General features: G+C 39.3%; 2 protein-coding genes across 13 annotated transcripts in view; one reads left to right on the top strand and one right to left on the bottom strand.

Moving 5' to 3' along the window:
* PRIMPOL (primase and DNA directed polymerase) overlaps positions 1-3,944 on the top strand; it is a 16,256-nt gene extending 12,312 nt beyond the window's left edge. For 9 of the 10 annotated variants that reach the window (XM_014264839.3, XM_026791490.2, XM_026791492.2 and 6 more), the window contains 6 exons: positions 103-200; positions 590-676; positions 762-870; positions 2,072-2,154; positions 2,233-2,279; positions 3,267-3,944. In XM_014264839.3, the coding sequence (XP_014120314.1) occupies positions 103-200; positions 590-676; positions 762-870; positions 2,072-2,154; positions 2,233-2,279; positions 3,267-3,572 (730 nt within the window). In that variant the 3' untranslated portion in view covers positions 3,573-3,944. The remainder of the gene's footprint in view (positions 1-102; positions 201-589; positions 677-761; positions 871-2,071; positions 2,155-2,232; positions 2,280-3,266) is intronic. The other variant, XM_026791489.2, reaches the window with a different exon arrangement.
* Positions 3,534-16,067, bottom strand: CENPU (centromere protein U). Of its 3 annotated transcripts, none has more exons than XM_026791494.2 (12): positions 14,713-16,067; positions 14,539-14,607; positions 13,074-13,191; positions 11,632-11,785; positions 11,268-11,358; positions 10,492-10,561; positions 9,361-9,478; positions 8,901-8,979; positions 7,834-7,881; positions 6,424-6,485; positions 5,082-5,238; positions 3,534-4,376 (listed from the first exon to the last, which is right to left on the bottom strand). In XM_026791494.2, the coding sequence occupies exons 2-12, from the start codon at positions 14,587-14,589 to the stop codon at positions 4,239-4,241; spliced, it is 1,086 nt and encodes a 361-aa protein (XP_026647295.2). In that variant the 5' UTR covers positions 14,590-14,607; positions 14,713-16,067; the 3' UTR covers positions 3,534-4,238. The 3 variants fall into 3 exon arrangements, with proteins under 3 accessions (XP_026647295.2, XP_005483902.2, XP_026647294.2); XM_005483845.4 differs by having other exon boundaries at positions 11,680-11,785; positions 14,539-14,610; XM_026791493.2 differs by having other exon boundaries at positions 14,539-14,610.
* Positions 16,068-16,164: the final 97 nt, after the last annotated feature.

A 16,164-nucleotide genomic window follows, 5' to 3' on the forward strand; every position in this document is an offset into this window, starting at 1 on the left:
AGGGCTGTGTCCTGTTGTTCTGCCCTGTGGGATGTTACAGGGAGTTTTATTGTACTCTGTCAGGCTGTAAGAATCTCACTCTGTATTCTCCCCTTCCTTTAGAGCGAGTGATGACATAAAAGTTCTGTCTTCTGGCTTTTCAGAGGAGGAGAGAAAAATGTCTGCTTTTTTAAACAGTAAAACTACCAGAAGCAGCAGAGGTACTTTAAGCCTTTTCTACTGCATAGAAAAAAATACTGTTAATGTAGATGTTGTGTGACTTGTACACCTGGTAATTTCTGGGAGGGCCTTTCTGCAGGAGGCAGAGTCCATTGCACTGAAGGATGCTCTGCAGCACCGAATGCCACTGACCCTCCTGTGCCACAGCCGTCTTGCTCTGTCCCAGCTCCCTCTGCACCTTGGCCATGGGGGTGGCTCTTTAAAGACCTACAAGAAAGCAGCAGTGGCTTTCTCCCTGGTTTTATTTAAGAGTGTGATGTGATTCATGTACATTTTCTGCCTGTGGGCTATATCAAGTGTAAGTGTTCCAATATCATATTACAGTGGGGAACCCTGTAACAGTGTGTGCTTGTGGCCTTTGGTTTTGCAGATCCCATGGAAGGTTACCAGGGTTCGCCATATCCAGAAATTGATCATTTTGTTCGTTCCTTGGTTAATAAAGATGGGCTGCAAGGAGGTAAAGAGACCACCCTACATTTACAAATGACTCTTCTGCAGCACTATTTCTAAAGAATTCAAAGATTTTGGTTTTTTTTCCTTAGGGATAAGACAATGGAGTTACTTCTCTCTCAAAGAACTACTTATTTATGATATTTCTGGTTACCGCTGGTGTGAAAATATTGGAAGAGCTCACAAAAGTAACAATATAATGTATGTTCTGTAACTATTCAGTTTTAAACAGCTTATTTAAAAATATTTAAAAATATTTTAAAAATAAATATTTTCCTGAGTAACTGTTATTCTCTAGAAATGCTGAGAAAGCTCTTATGGATAGAATCAGCAACTGTTACAACTTCTGCTGTCTTGCTCTGTGGGGATACAATATTTTAATTACAAAAAAAAAAATCCACAAAACCAAAGAAACTATTTATGCCCTCCCCACGTTTACTTTGTGATAACTGGACTTTTATTTCCACTAATTCTTTGCAGTAATCTTCATGGTATTTAAAATATGGGCCCAAAGATGCTAACATAAAAGTCACAATACATTAAAGCTATTAAACAATACTATGTTTTGATACTTCCCAGCTAGGAAGCTGAAAAATAAGAAAGCAAGCAGATTGCTTTTAAATTAATTTACAGTGCTTCTTAAATTACATTCTTACATTATTAAAATGGCTCTGTCATTTTAACAATTGAGAATTGCTATTTTAGAATGGTAATTCTGCCACATGAATCAAGATGAGTTTTGCTAGTTACTCTACAAGGACTCAGGCTTCCTAGTTTTAGCAAAATAAATGATGGAAAGTCAGTTTTTTAGACTATACTAGAATTATGGTGTATAATTAGTATAAATATTTTAACTTAGAAATAATTTTATGTAACATTTAAAATCACCGCAACATAAGGAATGTGTTTCTGAGAAACAAAGATTTTCAAAAAACCTCACAGCAGGATGAACTTGCTGTTTCTCAAGTGAGTTTCTTGAAGTTTGGTGTTTCTAAAGCACAGAAAGCTGGGTGGCCTATCAGCTGACAGAAAATAGTGATTTCATGTGGCTTTTATAATTTCATTATCTGTAACAGCAGCAGCAGCAACAAAATCTTATCTTACAATCAAGTCCTATATGCTGATCTTAATTTGATGACTTTCTCTCCAAGCTTAATGTAATGACATTGACTAAATTTCACTTTCAGATGTTAGTCTTAAAAATTTATTTCTTTAAACTTAAGAAATCTGAAGTTTACTAAAAATTGTACAAAACAAGTACATAGTAAATATGCCAAGAGTATGAAAGCAATGTCCTTAGCTGAGGACAAACAAAACCTGTTCATTTAGTGTTAGTTTCCTACCATATGAATTCACTTCATTTATGTACTGATACTAAAAACCAAAATAATTTCCTTCTTAGGATTCTGGTAGATCTAAAGAACGAAGTCTGGTATCAAAAGTGTCACGATCCTGTCTGCAGAGAACAAAACTTCAAATCACAAAGTATGTAGCCTGTGATCTCAATTATACTTCATACATTTTGGAATGTTAACTTTAATTAATGTCTTATATTTGATTTAGGTTTCCCATTGCCGCCTGGGATATGCCTCCCATCCCTTTTCAAAGAGGTACGTTTTTGTCCTGGTGAGATGCTCAAGTTCTTATGAGGCACTGGAAGCCCTTGGATATTCCCACTAACATCCCAGCCTGCTGGGAGAGCTCCACACATTGTTCCAATGGTATAGGAGAGGTTCCCAGAGCAGCTGTGCTGGTGTGGTAGCTCCATATATTCATTTTTAAGTTCTGCAGCAACGCTAAGTTACTGGAATTGTCTGACTTCCCCTAGGACTCAAGACTTTCTGTTCTGATGTGAGCAGCAGTTCCCAATGCCTAAGCCACAGGGTTGCTCCAGGTGCAGAACTGAGAAACTGCCCAAGTTTAGCTGTGCTGTGCATGTCTGACTTCATGCAAAATAGAACAGAACTGGTTCTGGAACACTGGAGTCAGTCAGAGCCAAATGAAGGCAGTGACCCTCATTTCTGAAATTCATTTATCTCCACTGTCGTGTACTAAAGCAGCACATTTCCCCAGACAGGCAGAATATTTAAACTGACCTGATCCTGCACCTAGACTCTAGGTGAACTCCCTGAACAGACAAGTTTTTCCAGTGCTTAGGCAATAACAATTGGTATTTTTTCAACTTAAAAATTTAACTATACAGCTCTAAATATCATACAGCAGAATGGCACCTTAAGCTCTACTCAGGCAGCTCATCAATAGCTATTCATTTTCAGAAAGTGTCATTTAACTGTATTTTCAGGTCCTGACAGTATCTTTGAACAGACACTTAAGTTAGTCTTAACCTTGTATTATTTTCTGCAGCTGTATTCAACAGGCTACTTGTAGGGTGCTAGAAAAACTGGATTTCTACTCCTGTTAAAATAGGCTTCCACAGGTTAATGTGGCTGTATATAATAAGCTGGAAAGTCTTGTAGTGCTGGCCAGCTTTCTGCAGTGGCCATTCTGTGTGACAGCACAAACTCCAAACTGGCAGAGCAGCTGAAGGCTTCAAGAGTATTTGCATGTGAAATGAGCAGTGTTCTTGTTTCTCAAAGGAAGAAGAGTCCATGCTAATGGAGGACAGGGGGCACACAGAAGGAAAAGTACAGCCACATTCTCATGTGTCAGACTTGTCAAAAAGCTCAGTATCTCCAGGGAACAGCTGGTCTCAGGACTTGCTGTTGTCAGACAGTGAGTGGGAAAACACAAGTGATGATGCCTGTTTCCTAGAAGCTGCTGAAGATGTGGAACTAGCTGAAGCTGCAGATGACAGTCTGAATCATGGCATGGAAGAAATCCCAGATGAAGTTCTTTTGGAAGCCTTAGGGAAAGAAGACCTCCACGCTAAAGAAGGCAGCTAAGCACAGGCCTGGCCAGCAGTGAATGACACCTGGGTGGCTCATGCTGGTGTGAAAGGTCCTGCAGGGCGGTTCACAGGCACCCCCCAGAGCTGCAGGACAAGGAATGGAGTGCCTAGTGAACTTCAGCAGGCGTGAGGAGATCATGGAAGGCTGCGTGGGGGCTGAAGGGAACGGGACTAGAATACTCATTATGAATGTGCTCCAAGCTCAGCACTTTTAACGCTCTTTCCTGCACAGTTTCTGTTTTGTTAGTTGTATGTCCAAGTTTTATTGAGAAGCCAACAAAGCAGACTTCTTATTTCCATAAAAAAGATTAAATTATTTATCAAATGCAAATTTAATAAACATATTTGTTTATTCATCTTTGTTGAACCAGAGTCTGTGTTCTCTTTATGAATATAGTCTTCTCAAGATTACTTTAATAGGACAATATTAACACCCAACATGAGTACAGAAATGTTCTATTAACTGTGATCACTATTTCCTTTCATTGATATTTGACATCTTGATATCTTTTTTATTTGACAATAAAAAGATAAAATCTTTAAGTTGCTGACTTCTTTTAAACACTGAAACAAAACAGAATGACAATGATTAAACAAGCTTTAAGCACTGACAATTCTAATAACTGTTCCTACTGAATGTCTGAAAGTCTTAAAAGGCCACTTAATTTTTCTTTGATTTCTGCTCTTTTTGTGCAGCCAGAGCCTCTTCAAGTTTCATATTGATACTCTCAAAGTGCCTTTCTGCTCCTAGAATTCTCCGAGACTCCACCAGAAGAGCAGGGAGGCTGGAAGTTCCATACTGTTGATAAGGAAATAAAATTACAAGGCAACATTTTTAGCTCTCAGAAAGATCACTTACATATCAGTATTTATTTTTCCTCTAAAGTGGTGCAAGACCTTTAAAAGTGAACAGCCAAAATTAGAGTGCCTTCTGAAATGTGAGGATTTCCCTTGCACAGGGCAGGTGTGCAAGCCTTCTCCACAGAAAATAGCACGCCAGGTCTGGTTACAGCAGGGATGGATTCTAAAGCTACATGAGAAGTTTCTCTGGTCATGACAACCCAGCACTGTTCTCAGCATTAAATAAATATCTTACATGGAAGTGCCAGAGCTTACCCTACTTCTGAACAACAACACAAAAAATTCATTACTTCTTGATTAAAGAAATTCATTAATTACTTCTTGATTGAAGATTAACTCACTGTTAATCTTCAATTTCTATTAAAAAAAGGACAACTAGGGACAACTGCTTTATTTTTATGTCCTTTGAATTCCTGGATACTGAGAGCAAGGCAGCAGAATCTGCTCTGAAATACTCCAGCTTCTAATATGAGACCAAAAAAAACAAGTGAGATACTACAGTAAAGTTCAGCAGTGATTCTCAAGCTGCTTCCACAAAGACAATTAACATTATACTACTACTTAAGAGATGTTAATAAATAAATGTCATAAATTAAAATAAAAACACTTAAAAATCTGAAACACATGCGGAATATGTACTTACTACCACTTTTTTTTTGGGGTTTTCTTCTCTATAATCCAAACAGTCTTGCTGTAGCTCCTTTAAATCAGTAATTAATTCAATTGTTTGCCTCAAGGAAGATTTCCTTTCCTGTAACTCAGAAAATTCTCTTTGTAGTTGCGTCAGTTGCAGTTCAGCTCTGAAAGAAGATCAAGACTTTGATGCTTACATCTGCATATTTATTGCATAAATAACTATAACCCTATTTCCTCTGAAGGAATTCTTAAAAGGTTGGTCAGAAATACAAAACACAGCTTACTATGGAATAGTGCTTAGGCAGAACAAGCATAGTACTTAAACAGGGGCACGAGTCCAAATACACCAAAAAGACCCAAACCTCTCTTTTGAGTCTGCCACTCTTTCCTTAAGCATTTATGTTTTTGAAGTGTAGTTTCTTAAATACAAGGTGTTCTGCTTCTGCACACCCCTGCCTGCACAGCTGTTGGTCACTGCTTATGCTGAAGCATATTCAGGATCTACAAACTACCTACACCTCTGCTAAATAAACTGCAGTGCTTAATCCGTTAAAGTAGCGCTCCAAGAACTGAGCACCAACAGTGGTTTTCATATAAAGGGTTGCAGGAAAGAAAACCTTCTAAAATGATCAAAGGATTAAAACACAACATATAAAAATGTGCAGACAGCTTTCAGGGGCTTCAAATAGTTCTCTGAGAAAAGTTTGTCCATAGGACTACAAAGAAAAGCACCTTTTAGCCTGTTATTGTGGATCCAAGCCCATGGCTCCCTACAGTTGCCTTACAGGGTGTGTTAAATGCAGCTTAGTACAAAGCTTGTCCCCAGCAACCCGAGGGCTTTGGGGAAGTCTAATGGTTCTTCCAACCACATAATTCCTGTGCTGGGTATCTAAATGACACTTAAGATTAATGCCAAAGTTAGAGAGGGGGAATTGTGTGGCCACATGAGAAGGAAATAAGCCATGTACTGAGAGCAACCCCTGCCCACCTGCAGAGCTGAAATACACTCTCCCACCTCAAAAGCCAAGAAGTCCTCTGTGTGACCTTTGTAATTTATGATCCAGCACCTCTGCAATTCAAATCCTAACACTGGTGTTCTTCCTATCAACATATGGTGAGAAATACCCTCCCAGTAACCAGTCAGCTAAAAGAACTTGCAAGAATGACTGCCAGGCAACTAAAATATGTAAAGGAGAGGTTATCATGAGCTTATGCAAAAACAAAAAGCAAAGTGGCAATTTCATCAAAATAAAATGAGAGAACAAAAGAAGTTACTTTCCCTTCCGAGTTACAAAATACCAGACTCTTGAAGTTCTTCAGGCTGTTATTGTCCATCGTTAGGTACACACCCAATTAGCCCTTCTCTGACTTGCACCAGTTGCTGCCTTTTCTTTTTGATGTTGGTTATTGCCTGAAACAAACAGTGAGCAAAGTCTGTGAAACAGTTTCTAAAATTTCAAAGGTAAACAACTCAAATTTCATTGCCTTTTTTTTCCTCTGAAGTTTTATGCTGATTGTCATTGTGGAAAATTGTAAGATACCAGATCTGATAAAGTGCCATAAGTTATAACTGTATTTGAAACAATTCAAAGGTGTTTAAAATGCCAAACTCTAATCTCCATCCAAAAGTTTTCTTAAGAAACATTGGATTTACAAGCATACAAAAGGAGTTTGTGACTTCTTCATTTCAAACATTAAGAACTCTAGGAGGTTTTAGGTTTAAAGATGAAAATTAATGCATATGTGTGTCCAGCATGATTGCCATAACTAAGTAAGCTTTCTTTAATATAACATGCAATTAAAAGAAAAGCAACACCCAAAACTCATAATTTAAATTGAGCAACTAAAAATTTAATTTTAAACAAATGTCTAAGAAGCAAACTAAGGATAAATCTGAGTGGCTGTGACTGCTAGGTGTGTATTAAGATTTTCATTTTACATGCAGAGCAGTTTACCATATCACCCCAAGTCAACAAGACTTTAGCATATTAATTGCTGCTTCCCAGGATAAGCTTTATGTTGACTATTTGTTAAAGCTATTTTGCCATTGAAAATTTTGTAGAGGATGTTAATTTGGGCAGAAATCCAAACAGTGCCTAAGCTGCTCTGAAATCTCTCTTCTGTAGGGCATTCACCTCTCCCTGATGAAACCACTGCAATGTTTTTCTGCCCTTACACTAGTGCCTCCTTCTGACAACATTCCTATTGCATTTTCAGCAAATTCCTACTTGCTATACATAAATAAATAAATAAAAGGAGAGGAACTGTCTTCCTCTGAACAAAAATTCTGCATCTATTTAGGGAATGCAGCTGCCTGAGTCTTCCCTTCTTTAAATTAAGCAATCCCATTCTATCCTCACAGGTTTCTATCTCTGCTGCTCTCCTAGGTTTTACATTCATTTATATTTCTTTAAGGTTAGCTCTCATTATTTAACTGGCTCTCCAGAGGCCTCACTCATTAAAAAAAAAAAACCAAACCAAAAAGACAAAAGAGTAATTGACATGCACAGATCTTAGCCATCCTAATGTGCACTCATTGTTTTCACACCATATAGCAGTATACATCTGGAGTTTGCAATCCACCACATTTACTCAGATCTATTCCAAAAACCCTCCTGTAGTTCCCTAACCTGTTTGTGCAGTTGATTCTGAGTACAGTACACCTTTCTGGAAATTATTTTGTCTCTTCCAGTCAAGTTCTCAACATTTCAATGCCCGCAACTGTATGCTCTATAATCTAGTGATATGTATGTGCTTACCTTAGCATTTTTCTTCTTCATATTCTTTAATTCCTGGACTCCTGCTATCTACAGAGAAGAAGAATTACAGGTTGACAGGTCATCACTATCCTCCTAAAAATATGGCTGCAAGAATTACTTTGGAATATCATAAAAAGTTGTTCTTTTATTTTTAAAAAAACCAACCCCGGTTCAAAGGGACATCACCAGTTGTGTATTGATTCTTTCCTCTCTCCTCATGCCAGAGGAGCTTTTGCAAGTAATACTCCTTGTACCAATTCTTGTAATATTACCTTCCTTAATTTTTCTATATCTTTATACAGATGTATAAATCTGGTAATCCCAGCACTTGTTACTGCTAATGAACCACTCAGAACTACAGCTTTAGTAATTAGCCACTGTACTTGGTACAAGTGCTGCAAAGTTCTGAGTTCATTTTACTCATCAGAATCACCTTGATCTTTCCTGCCAATAAATCACAGGATGGCTCAGGCTGGAAGGGACCACAGTGGTCACCTGGTCCAACCTCCCTGTTCAAGCAGGGTCATCCTAGAGCATGTGGCACAGGATTGTGTCCAGATGGTTCTTGAATATCTTACACTTACAGTTATGTTCAAAATGTTAATTTAAAAAGGATGATTTTCCCTGGAATATGTTAGAGGTCTTACTTAGAAGTCACTGAGACAGCACAAAAATTAAACCCACCTTTTAAACCTCCAGTCAATGAGCTTTGAAAGCAGTGTTTGACATAGCTGTATGCTCATCTAAATGATGCAGCTCACCAGTTTTACTACATAATGATTTAAACATGACCAACACTTCAGGATTACTGGATGCTTCCCTACTCTCAAAAGGTGACAATTTGGCAAAGGACTTGCATGACCCCAGTGTTGTGTCTAGAGGCAGTTATTGTGAAAACCTGCACAGAGGCAGCCAATTCTAACCTGCACACAACAAATCGTGTTTTCATATTATAATACTGACAAGAGACTGGAAACTTTTACAGCTTGTAAAATGAACGTGTAAAGGGCAATATAAAACCATAGGTATTTTGACCACAAAACTGATTTTATCTCTGGTGTACTTACAAGATCAGTGATTTGATCCTTGAAAGCAGAAGAAAAGTCACTGATAGCCTTTCTGCAAATGTTTGATTCTATGCTTTGTCTGGAGAAGTCAGAGGGACAAAACATATTTGGTTTAGTAAAGGGGAAATCTCATCCAAAACCCTTCCTTTGAGTAACAAATGAAACCCAAAGTTAAGCAGATAGACAATGGAAGATCTTTCATATACCAGCAATAGCTTTATTTCTGCCTTGAAAAATAGCAGCTGAAATGTGCTGTTCATGTTTGGAAAAATATCAAACCCCTGGAGACCATGTCAAGATTACATGTGAAGAAACATTTTTGTCATAGATACTTAATTATCCTTAACATCAGAATGTAACCATGCAGCAGTGATTCCCTAAAGGAGAGCCCATTACCAAAACCACAGCTATTTCCTTTGAAAACTTTGAATATCCACTCATGGAAAAGCAGAATATTTACCTGTAATTTGCTGCTATCTTCTCAACTTCAGCCAGAACAACATCCAGTTCTGTAATATCTCTAGGAGATCTCTTCAGCTCTTTGGGACACCAAACCTGTACAGAATGTGGGTTATCCACTGGAACAACAGAATGAACATAAGCATTGCACAATTCTGGTACACATTGTAAAACAACAGAAAAACTCTGGTGCCCATCATCAAAATAACCACCCAAAAGTTATGAGTATTTTAACATGAAATGTGAGAAGAGGAATATTCTAATTATTTCACCTGTCTTTGCCTGTGCAACTGTGATAGATTTACCTGGGAACACCTTAGAATTGGGATGATCAATGACATGTAACTTCATTCTTATTATTTATTGATTCAAGCGAGCCAGGAACACATCAGTAAACTAAGTAATAAACTACATAGTGTACTGTAGATGTGATTTTTGTGTTAAAAACTATTAGCCTGAATTGCAACTTGCATTACTCAAAGAATCACAAGCTTTTATATTTGTATACATTCTTTTATTAATACCACTTATGCTCCAAAACCCCACTATACACAAATACATTTCTTTAAACTTTGAAATAGCATTATAAACCAATTCCACAAAAAGTGAAGCCATGTTTCTTCACACAGTCCCCAGTGTAAATCCAGTACTAAAATGTGGTGGGGTCCTGTTCAAGGGAAGCAGGATGACCCAAGGGACAGTTTCTTCCCACTGAAAAATGCCACTGTCTTGGAGCTCCCTGTCTCAAGGGACTTTACATCAACAGCTGCTCCTGCACTGCAGCCAGGGGTGCCCCAAGCTCTGCCCCACAGCTGCTGCTCCAGGCTCCAGACCAAGGCATGTACTGACCCCTCCCACAGCCTCACAGCCACAGCTGCAGCCTTCCCTCCAAAGGAAACCAGGCTGCCTGAGAGGTGCAATGCACACCTACACCTTACCCCTTCAGCACAGGAACAGCCACGGCCAGGGATGCAAACCACGGGGATCACATGGGGGTCTACACCAAAACTGAAACTGAAACTTCCCATTTCTAGAAGCACCATGTTGCTACATTCCAGAAATGAAAACCACTGAAAAACTTTGATCTTGAATGAAGAAAAGATATATGGGAGCTCTGAAAAGTGTACTTTACCGGAAGGATCTGATGTGTTCTCCTCTGAAGGCTGCTCCTTTTCTTCCTGGAATTCAGTATTCAGAGTTTTCTGTGACACAAAAAGCAGATTAACTTCCAGAAGAAACCCAAGGTTTACTCATCTGAACTCCTGAGAGATGACAATCGGGCAGCATGCAGAAAGCACTCCCTGACTGAAGCACCAGTAACACTTCCTTTGGCCTGTTCAGCCAGTCCCAGCCCAGTGCCACCCTGCTGCAGGACAGAGGATGCCCGACTGCCCTGGCCACCGATCCTCCAGCCACGGCCAGGCAGCAGGGAGTGCAGTAAGTGTTCAAAAACACTCATTCAAAACTGAATGGCTTTTCATTCTAACACACATTCAAAATTAATTTTATCAATATTCTTTTTCCCATAAACCTGTTCTGCTTCTATACCAAACAAGTACAAAGGATTCATGTTCCATCTAGTATGCCATTCCTTGAGAACATATATTCCAGATACAAAGAAGATAATTGGAAAAATGAAAGCATATACTCCCAAACCAGCAAGAGAATAGGCTACAGGATCCAGGAACACCTGGCTATTATATTCCTTGTTGTTGTGATGACTTGTAGCTTTGAGCATTTCACTTGGCCACCTCACTGGAATACTCTGAGGACTGATTATCTGGGATACAATTAAGTACTAAGAAAAAAATGGTAGGTCTTTCTCTGCCCCAATCCTCTAATGCAGACATGGCATGAAATAAACTAAAATTAAATGGACTGAAAATAATCATGAAACTTTTTTGGTACCACAGTCTCCTTAAGGGGCTCCTCTCCAGCACCAGCTGTGTTGAATTCCTGAGCATCACCACTGGAGGGCTTTGAGTGACGCCGTTTTTTACTGGGAAAAGAAAAACATACACTACTACCCTCTGAGGAAGGATGAGCCATACACACAAAACCCTGTGTTTTGGGGAACATTTTGTACAGCTGTATCTCATACAAGTATTATTAAAGTTTTACTTGAATTAAATAGCAAGACAATTTCAGATTTAAACCAAATTGGATTATACATATTAGAAATATACTAAAATTTTAATTCTAATATTTTAAAAATAATTTTCTTTGTTACATATAATTGAAGTAGAACACTTTTCCCTTCAAATCTAAATACCTAAAGATTAAATTAAATGCTGACAATTTTATTTTTTTTCCAACAGACCGTCTGTCTGTATTTTGCCTTTGTGGTGCTGAAACACGACCGAGTGCCTCGTTTTGTGACTGTTCCTCTCCATAAGCATCCACAGCAGTACTGTGCAAAGGGTGATCTAAAAAGAACAAAAAATTAACTGTATGAGCACTGCTCCCATCTGTCAAGGCAAAGAGCACTGCCAGCCATTAAGCATTTAGTTAGAATATTTGTGGTTTGCTAACTAACATAAAGGAAGTTCTTGTTACAAGTATTATTTGAGTATTATGAAAAGATATAGAGTGAAAGGTTTCATAGTTTCTGTACCCATCCACCTGCTATTACTTTAGAACCCAAACCAAGCTCAGCATGTACACATGGCACAGAGCAAGTAAAATACTTGGTACAGTTTAATTCAAGTTCTTCCTTGCTGTGGCATATGTAAGCCTTCTACACATTTAAACAATTACTTTCTTTTTTTTTTTTTTAATAAATTTTTAGTAAATGTAAAATTCTTGAAGGTAGCTACCAAAATAGATTAGAACTCTGAAAAATTTAGGTTTCAGCATGCCTTCCACAGTATAAATTTCTTTTTCAAGCACACTGCCACAAAACTTTTGTGTTGATTTACATTAGTGTCAGTGGGCATTCTTTTTGCAGTCTAAATACATACCACAGAAACAAGATTTTTTCATTTTGCAGCCTTGCCTTACAAACAACCCTTTTGCTAAATTGTTTTTTATAGCTCATGGTCAATGCTGTTCCTAAGTTGCATTTATAGTACGTGGTTTGCTCAGAGTAATAACTATTACAGTTGAGAAACAGCTCTTAAAAAAAATACAGATAGCTATAACAGAGGACTCCACACAGAAGAGCATCTACCCCTTCTAAATTGATTCTCTTCCTGTGTACTGAGGCCTCATTACACAAGTCCAATATAAAACACGGAAGTGGTTTTAATCCTTCACCACAAATTGCATGGCTTTATGTTTTTTCTTTAAGTAACACCTGAGAGTGGCAGAAAAACACCCCTGCAAATGTCCAGGTCTACTACCATGAATATTCTTACAATGGTAAAAATGTCACTTCACAATTTGTGCAGTCTAATAAAGAATTAGTTAACTTTGGTTTTTAACTGTAAGTTCTTACACAAGTGCAGTACTATGATGTGTGAAATTCTACCATTCAGACTATAAAGGTGGAATGGCCAGTATTTTCCCATTGACTTTTATTTGCACATAGCACAGCATTATTCCTGTTACTTCCCAAATTACAGAAAATAACAAAAAATCGCATCTGTCTTTCCTCTCCATTACTTTCTCTTGCAAAGAACCAAAACCTTTTCCTAGGTAAGCACCTGAAGTATTTTGTCCACGTGGTTGGTTTGTGAAAAACATGCATTAAATGACACTCAAGATAATACTAACCAAAGGAATCATCAAGCTCATCAAGCTGGTTTGTGTCTGCTACCTTCAATATCCTTGAGACATCTGGCTCCTCAAGCGGAAGAGATTTCACACGAGGATTGGAGTTGGCTTTGTGCTCCTGGATGGGGATGAATTAACAGCCACTTGACCCAGCTCTCTGAATGTACAGCAGATTAAACGTGACAATACATTTCAAGAACATTTGGCTAGGAATACACTTAACCAGAACCATATTGACTCCTAAGCTATGACATAAGGATTTGAAGCATGTTTTTGTCTCAGGCTGTGGGGTTTTTCCCCTAAAAGAAGCGATGGTATAAAATGTTTATGTTCTGCTATTTGATACTGTATTCTGCTGCAAGCTTTGTCTTATTTCATAAACCTATATAAGCTTAGCAATCTTATAACACTCTAATACCTGGTTTCTATGACATGTAGTCTTTCTTTTCAGGCATTAAAATATTTTTTCTTTCATTTCTATATCACATAAATTTCCACCCGTGTCTAATTTAATTATTTTCATCTTAAGAAACTGAAAAGCTATAGAGCAACTTCTTATTTAAAAATGGTGGAATTTACAAATCAAGGATTACAGAGACACTTCTGTAAAGCAGAAGGGTAAGGGAGAATGACACTAGTTAATGAAACAGTTGTATGCCATTCACAAAATGCACAAGTGACTTTCCTCACTAATTTCTGTGTGTTCCTGTAGGGTGAATTATAACCAGAAGACTGACCTCTGGAGCTTTTTAATTTTACCAATGCTTAGCAGTGCCCCAGCATTTCTATTATAGTACCAAATATACACATCAACTACTTTCGCTACAAATCTTCTTTTATGAGATTGTTTATAAACTTTTGCCTGTTTGAAAGTCAATGATCCATTTTGTGCTACACCTAAAAGGAAAAAAGAAAACTCCACAGCAGCACCCCCAGCAGTTCCCAGTGCAAAGCAAGCCCTGCATCCGCCTCGGGGACAATGCCATAACATAACATAAGGGCACAGTGATACAACACAGAATCACAGAATATCCTGCACTGGAAGGGACCCACAGGGCCTTGCACAGGATACCCCACGAGCCACACCCTGTGCCCAAGAGCACTGTCCAAACAGTCCCTGAATTCTGTCAGGCTTGGGGCTGTGACCACTCCCCTGGGGAGCTTGGGCCAGTGTTCAACCACCCTCTGGGTGAAAAACCTCGAATATCCAACCTCAACCTTCCAGGCCGCTCCCCTCGGTCCCCTCGCCGGTCCCCAGAGAGGAGAGGTCAATGTCTGTCCCCGCAATCCCTTGGTGAGGAAGCTGAGCCCACTGAGGGCTCCCCTCAGTGTGCAGCTGAGCGGACCGAGACCTCAGCCACCCCTCACACGGCTTCCCCTCAGGGCCCGTCACCTTGCCCGCCTCTGAACACTGCAAAACCGGCACACTGGCTGTCTGAATTCTGCCCTGCCTAGCCAAACCTACCTCTGGCTTATAGCTGGTACGATTCTTCTTCATTTTCTTCTTTGAGGACATTTCGCTTTTCAGTAAACACTGCTGAATACAAAACGAGGATGAAAAGTTAGTGAGAAATTGTCGCCGATACAACTCAGCTTTCTCAGGGTGGGCACTTGGGAAAGAACGGGATATCTTTGTTACCTCAAGCTATTCTTTGCTCCTTCAGGCTGTTGGGCTCAGCTCACTCCAGAAGCGGCACAAGCCGGTCCCGCCGACCCGGCCCCTCAGGGCAGCCTCCCGCCGCCTTTGGAACGCGCGCGCCGAGCGGGCAGGAAGGAAGGGGAGGAGCGGCCGGCCGGAAAGGGAAGCGGGACACGGGACGGCGCCGCCGCACCCCGCTCCGCCGGGAGAATTCACCTAACCCCACTATCCTCCGTAGTTTTCTGTCAACGACTCTGGTTAAATACAAAAAAATAAACCACAAAAACTTCCCGGTTTTTTCTCCCCTCTCTTTCCCTAAACTGACGCTGTGCATCTGGTAAAGCGAGTCAAAGAGATCGCTTCTGCAAAGATGAAGATACGGTCACAAACAGTTCAGAAATTTATTTAAGCAGCGCCAAAAAAAAGTAGGCTTTAGCTTGAAAATATAAAATTCCATCTCTGGCAATTAAAGTGTTAAGAGGAGATTTAGCAATTTGTCACGTCCCGTCAGTTGGAGGGACTGCCACACCTCTGTATGCATGGCGGTGATGACACCCACACACACCCCTTTGGCTTTAGCCAGGCAAACTAAAACAACCAAACACACACTTTAGGCTGAAGAGTTTGTAAGCTCTCTGTAGACTTCTGTTTTGCTGGCTATAGCACCTAGCCCCATGAGCCACAAATACTACAGTACAAATTTGTTTCTGTAGTGATAGATGCTTTTCCGGAAAGGTTTCAATAGAATGTTGTTAAGAACATAAACCTTGAATCCAATTCTCATCCGTTTCTCAGCTATCTCAGTAGGTGATGTGTGGTGACACGTCCCTGCCTTTGCAAGCAGCATACACACAGATTTGAGTATGTTATTCAGTAAGTGACAAATCTGGTTTAGGTTTCCTTCAGTATGGAAGAAATGTATAAAAGAAAATAGAAAATTACTTGAGAGGAGAAACTCTACAATGAGTAGGAGCAGAAATTTGCTTAGCATCTTGCACTGACATCTATATTCTCATGGAGCTTTAAATAATGTATGGGTGGTGGTGCTTCCTCTACCCTGCTCTGGTAACTCCAGCCCTAAAATCTCTCAAACCATACACCCTGGATTTAAGCCAAATGCAGTGTGAGGGCAGGATTAAGGAAACCCACTACCACCCAAGCAGTGTTTCAGAAAACTCCACCTTTCACTTAAGTCATCTGAGGTGATGGTAAGAACACAACTGCCAAGAAAAAGACAAAAATAAAAGATTTGCTTGTTTCATAAAGTACTGAAAGAGCAAGTTACATACAAGAGTATTCTTTTCCTACAAATATTGGCCAACACCTTAAACATAAAAAGTTCCTTTCCAAAAGCAAAAGTGCAAACAACCAGCCTTTATAATGTATTCAGTATGTCTGTAGCAGTGGAGTTTCACACCTTGTCAGTTAGAATATTACACCTGGGCTTGTTAG

The sequence above is a fragment of the Zonotrichia albicollis genome, chromosome 5, assembly GCF_047830755.1.
Source record: "Zonotrichia albicollis isolate bZonAlb1 chromosome 5, bZonAlb1.hap1, whole genome shotgun sequence".
Classification (NCBI taxonomy): Eukaryota; Metazoa; Chordata; class Aves; order Passeriformes; family Passerellidae; genus Zonotrichia; species Zonotrichia albicollis.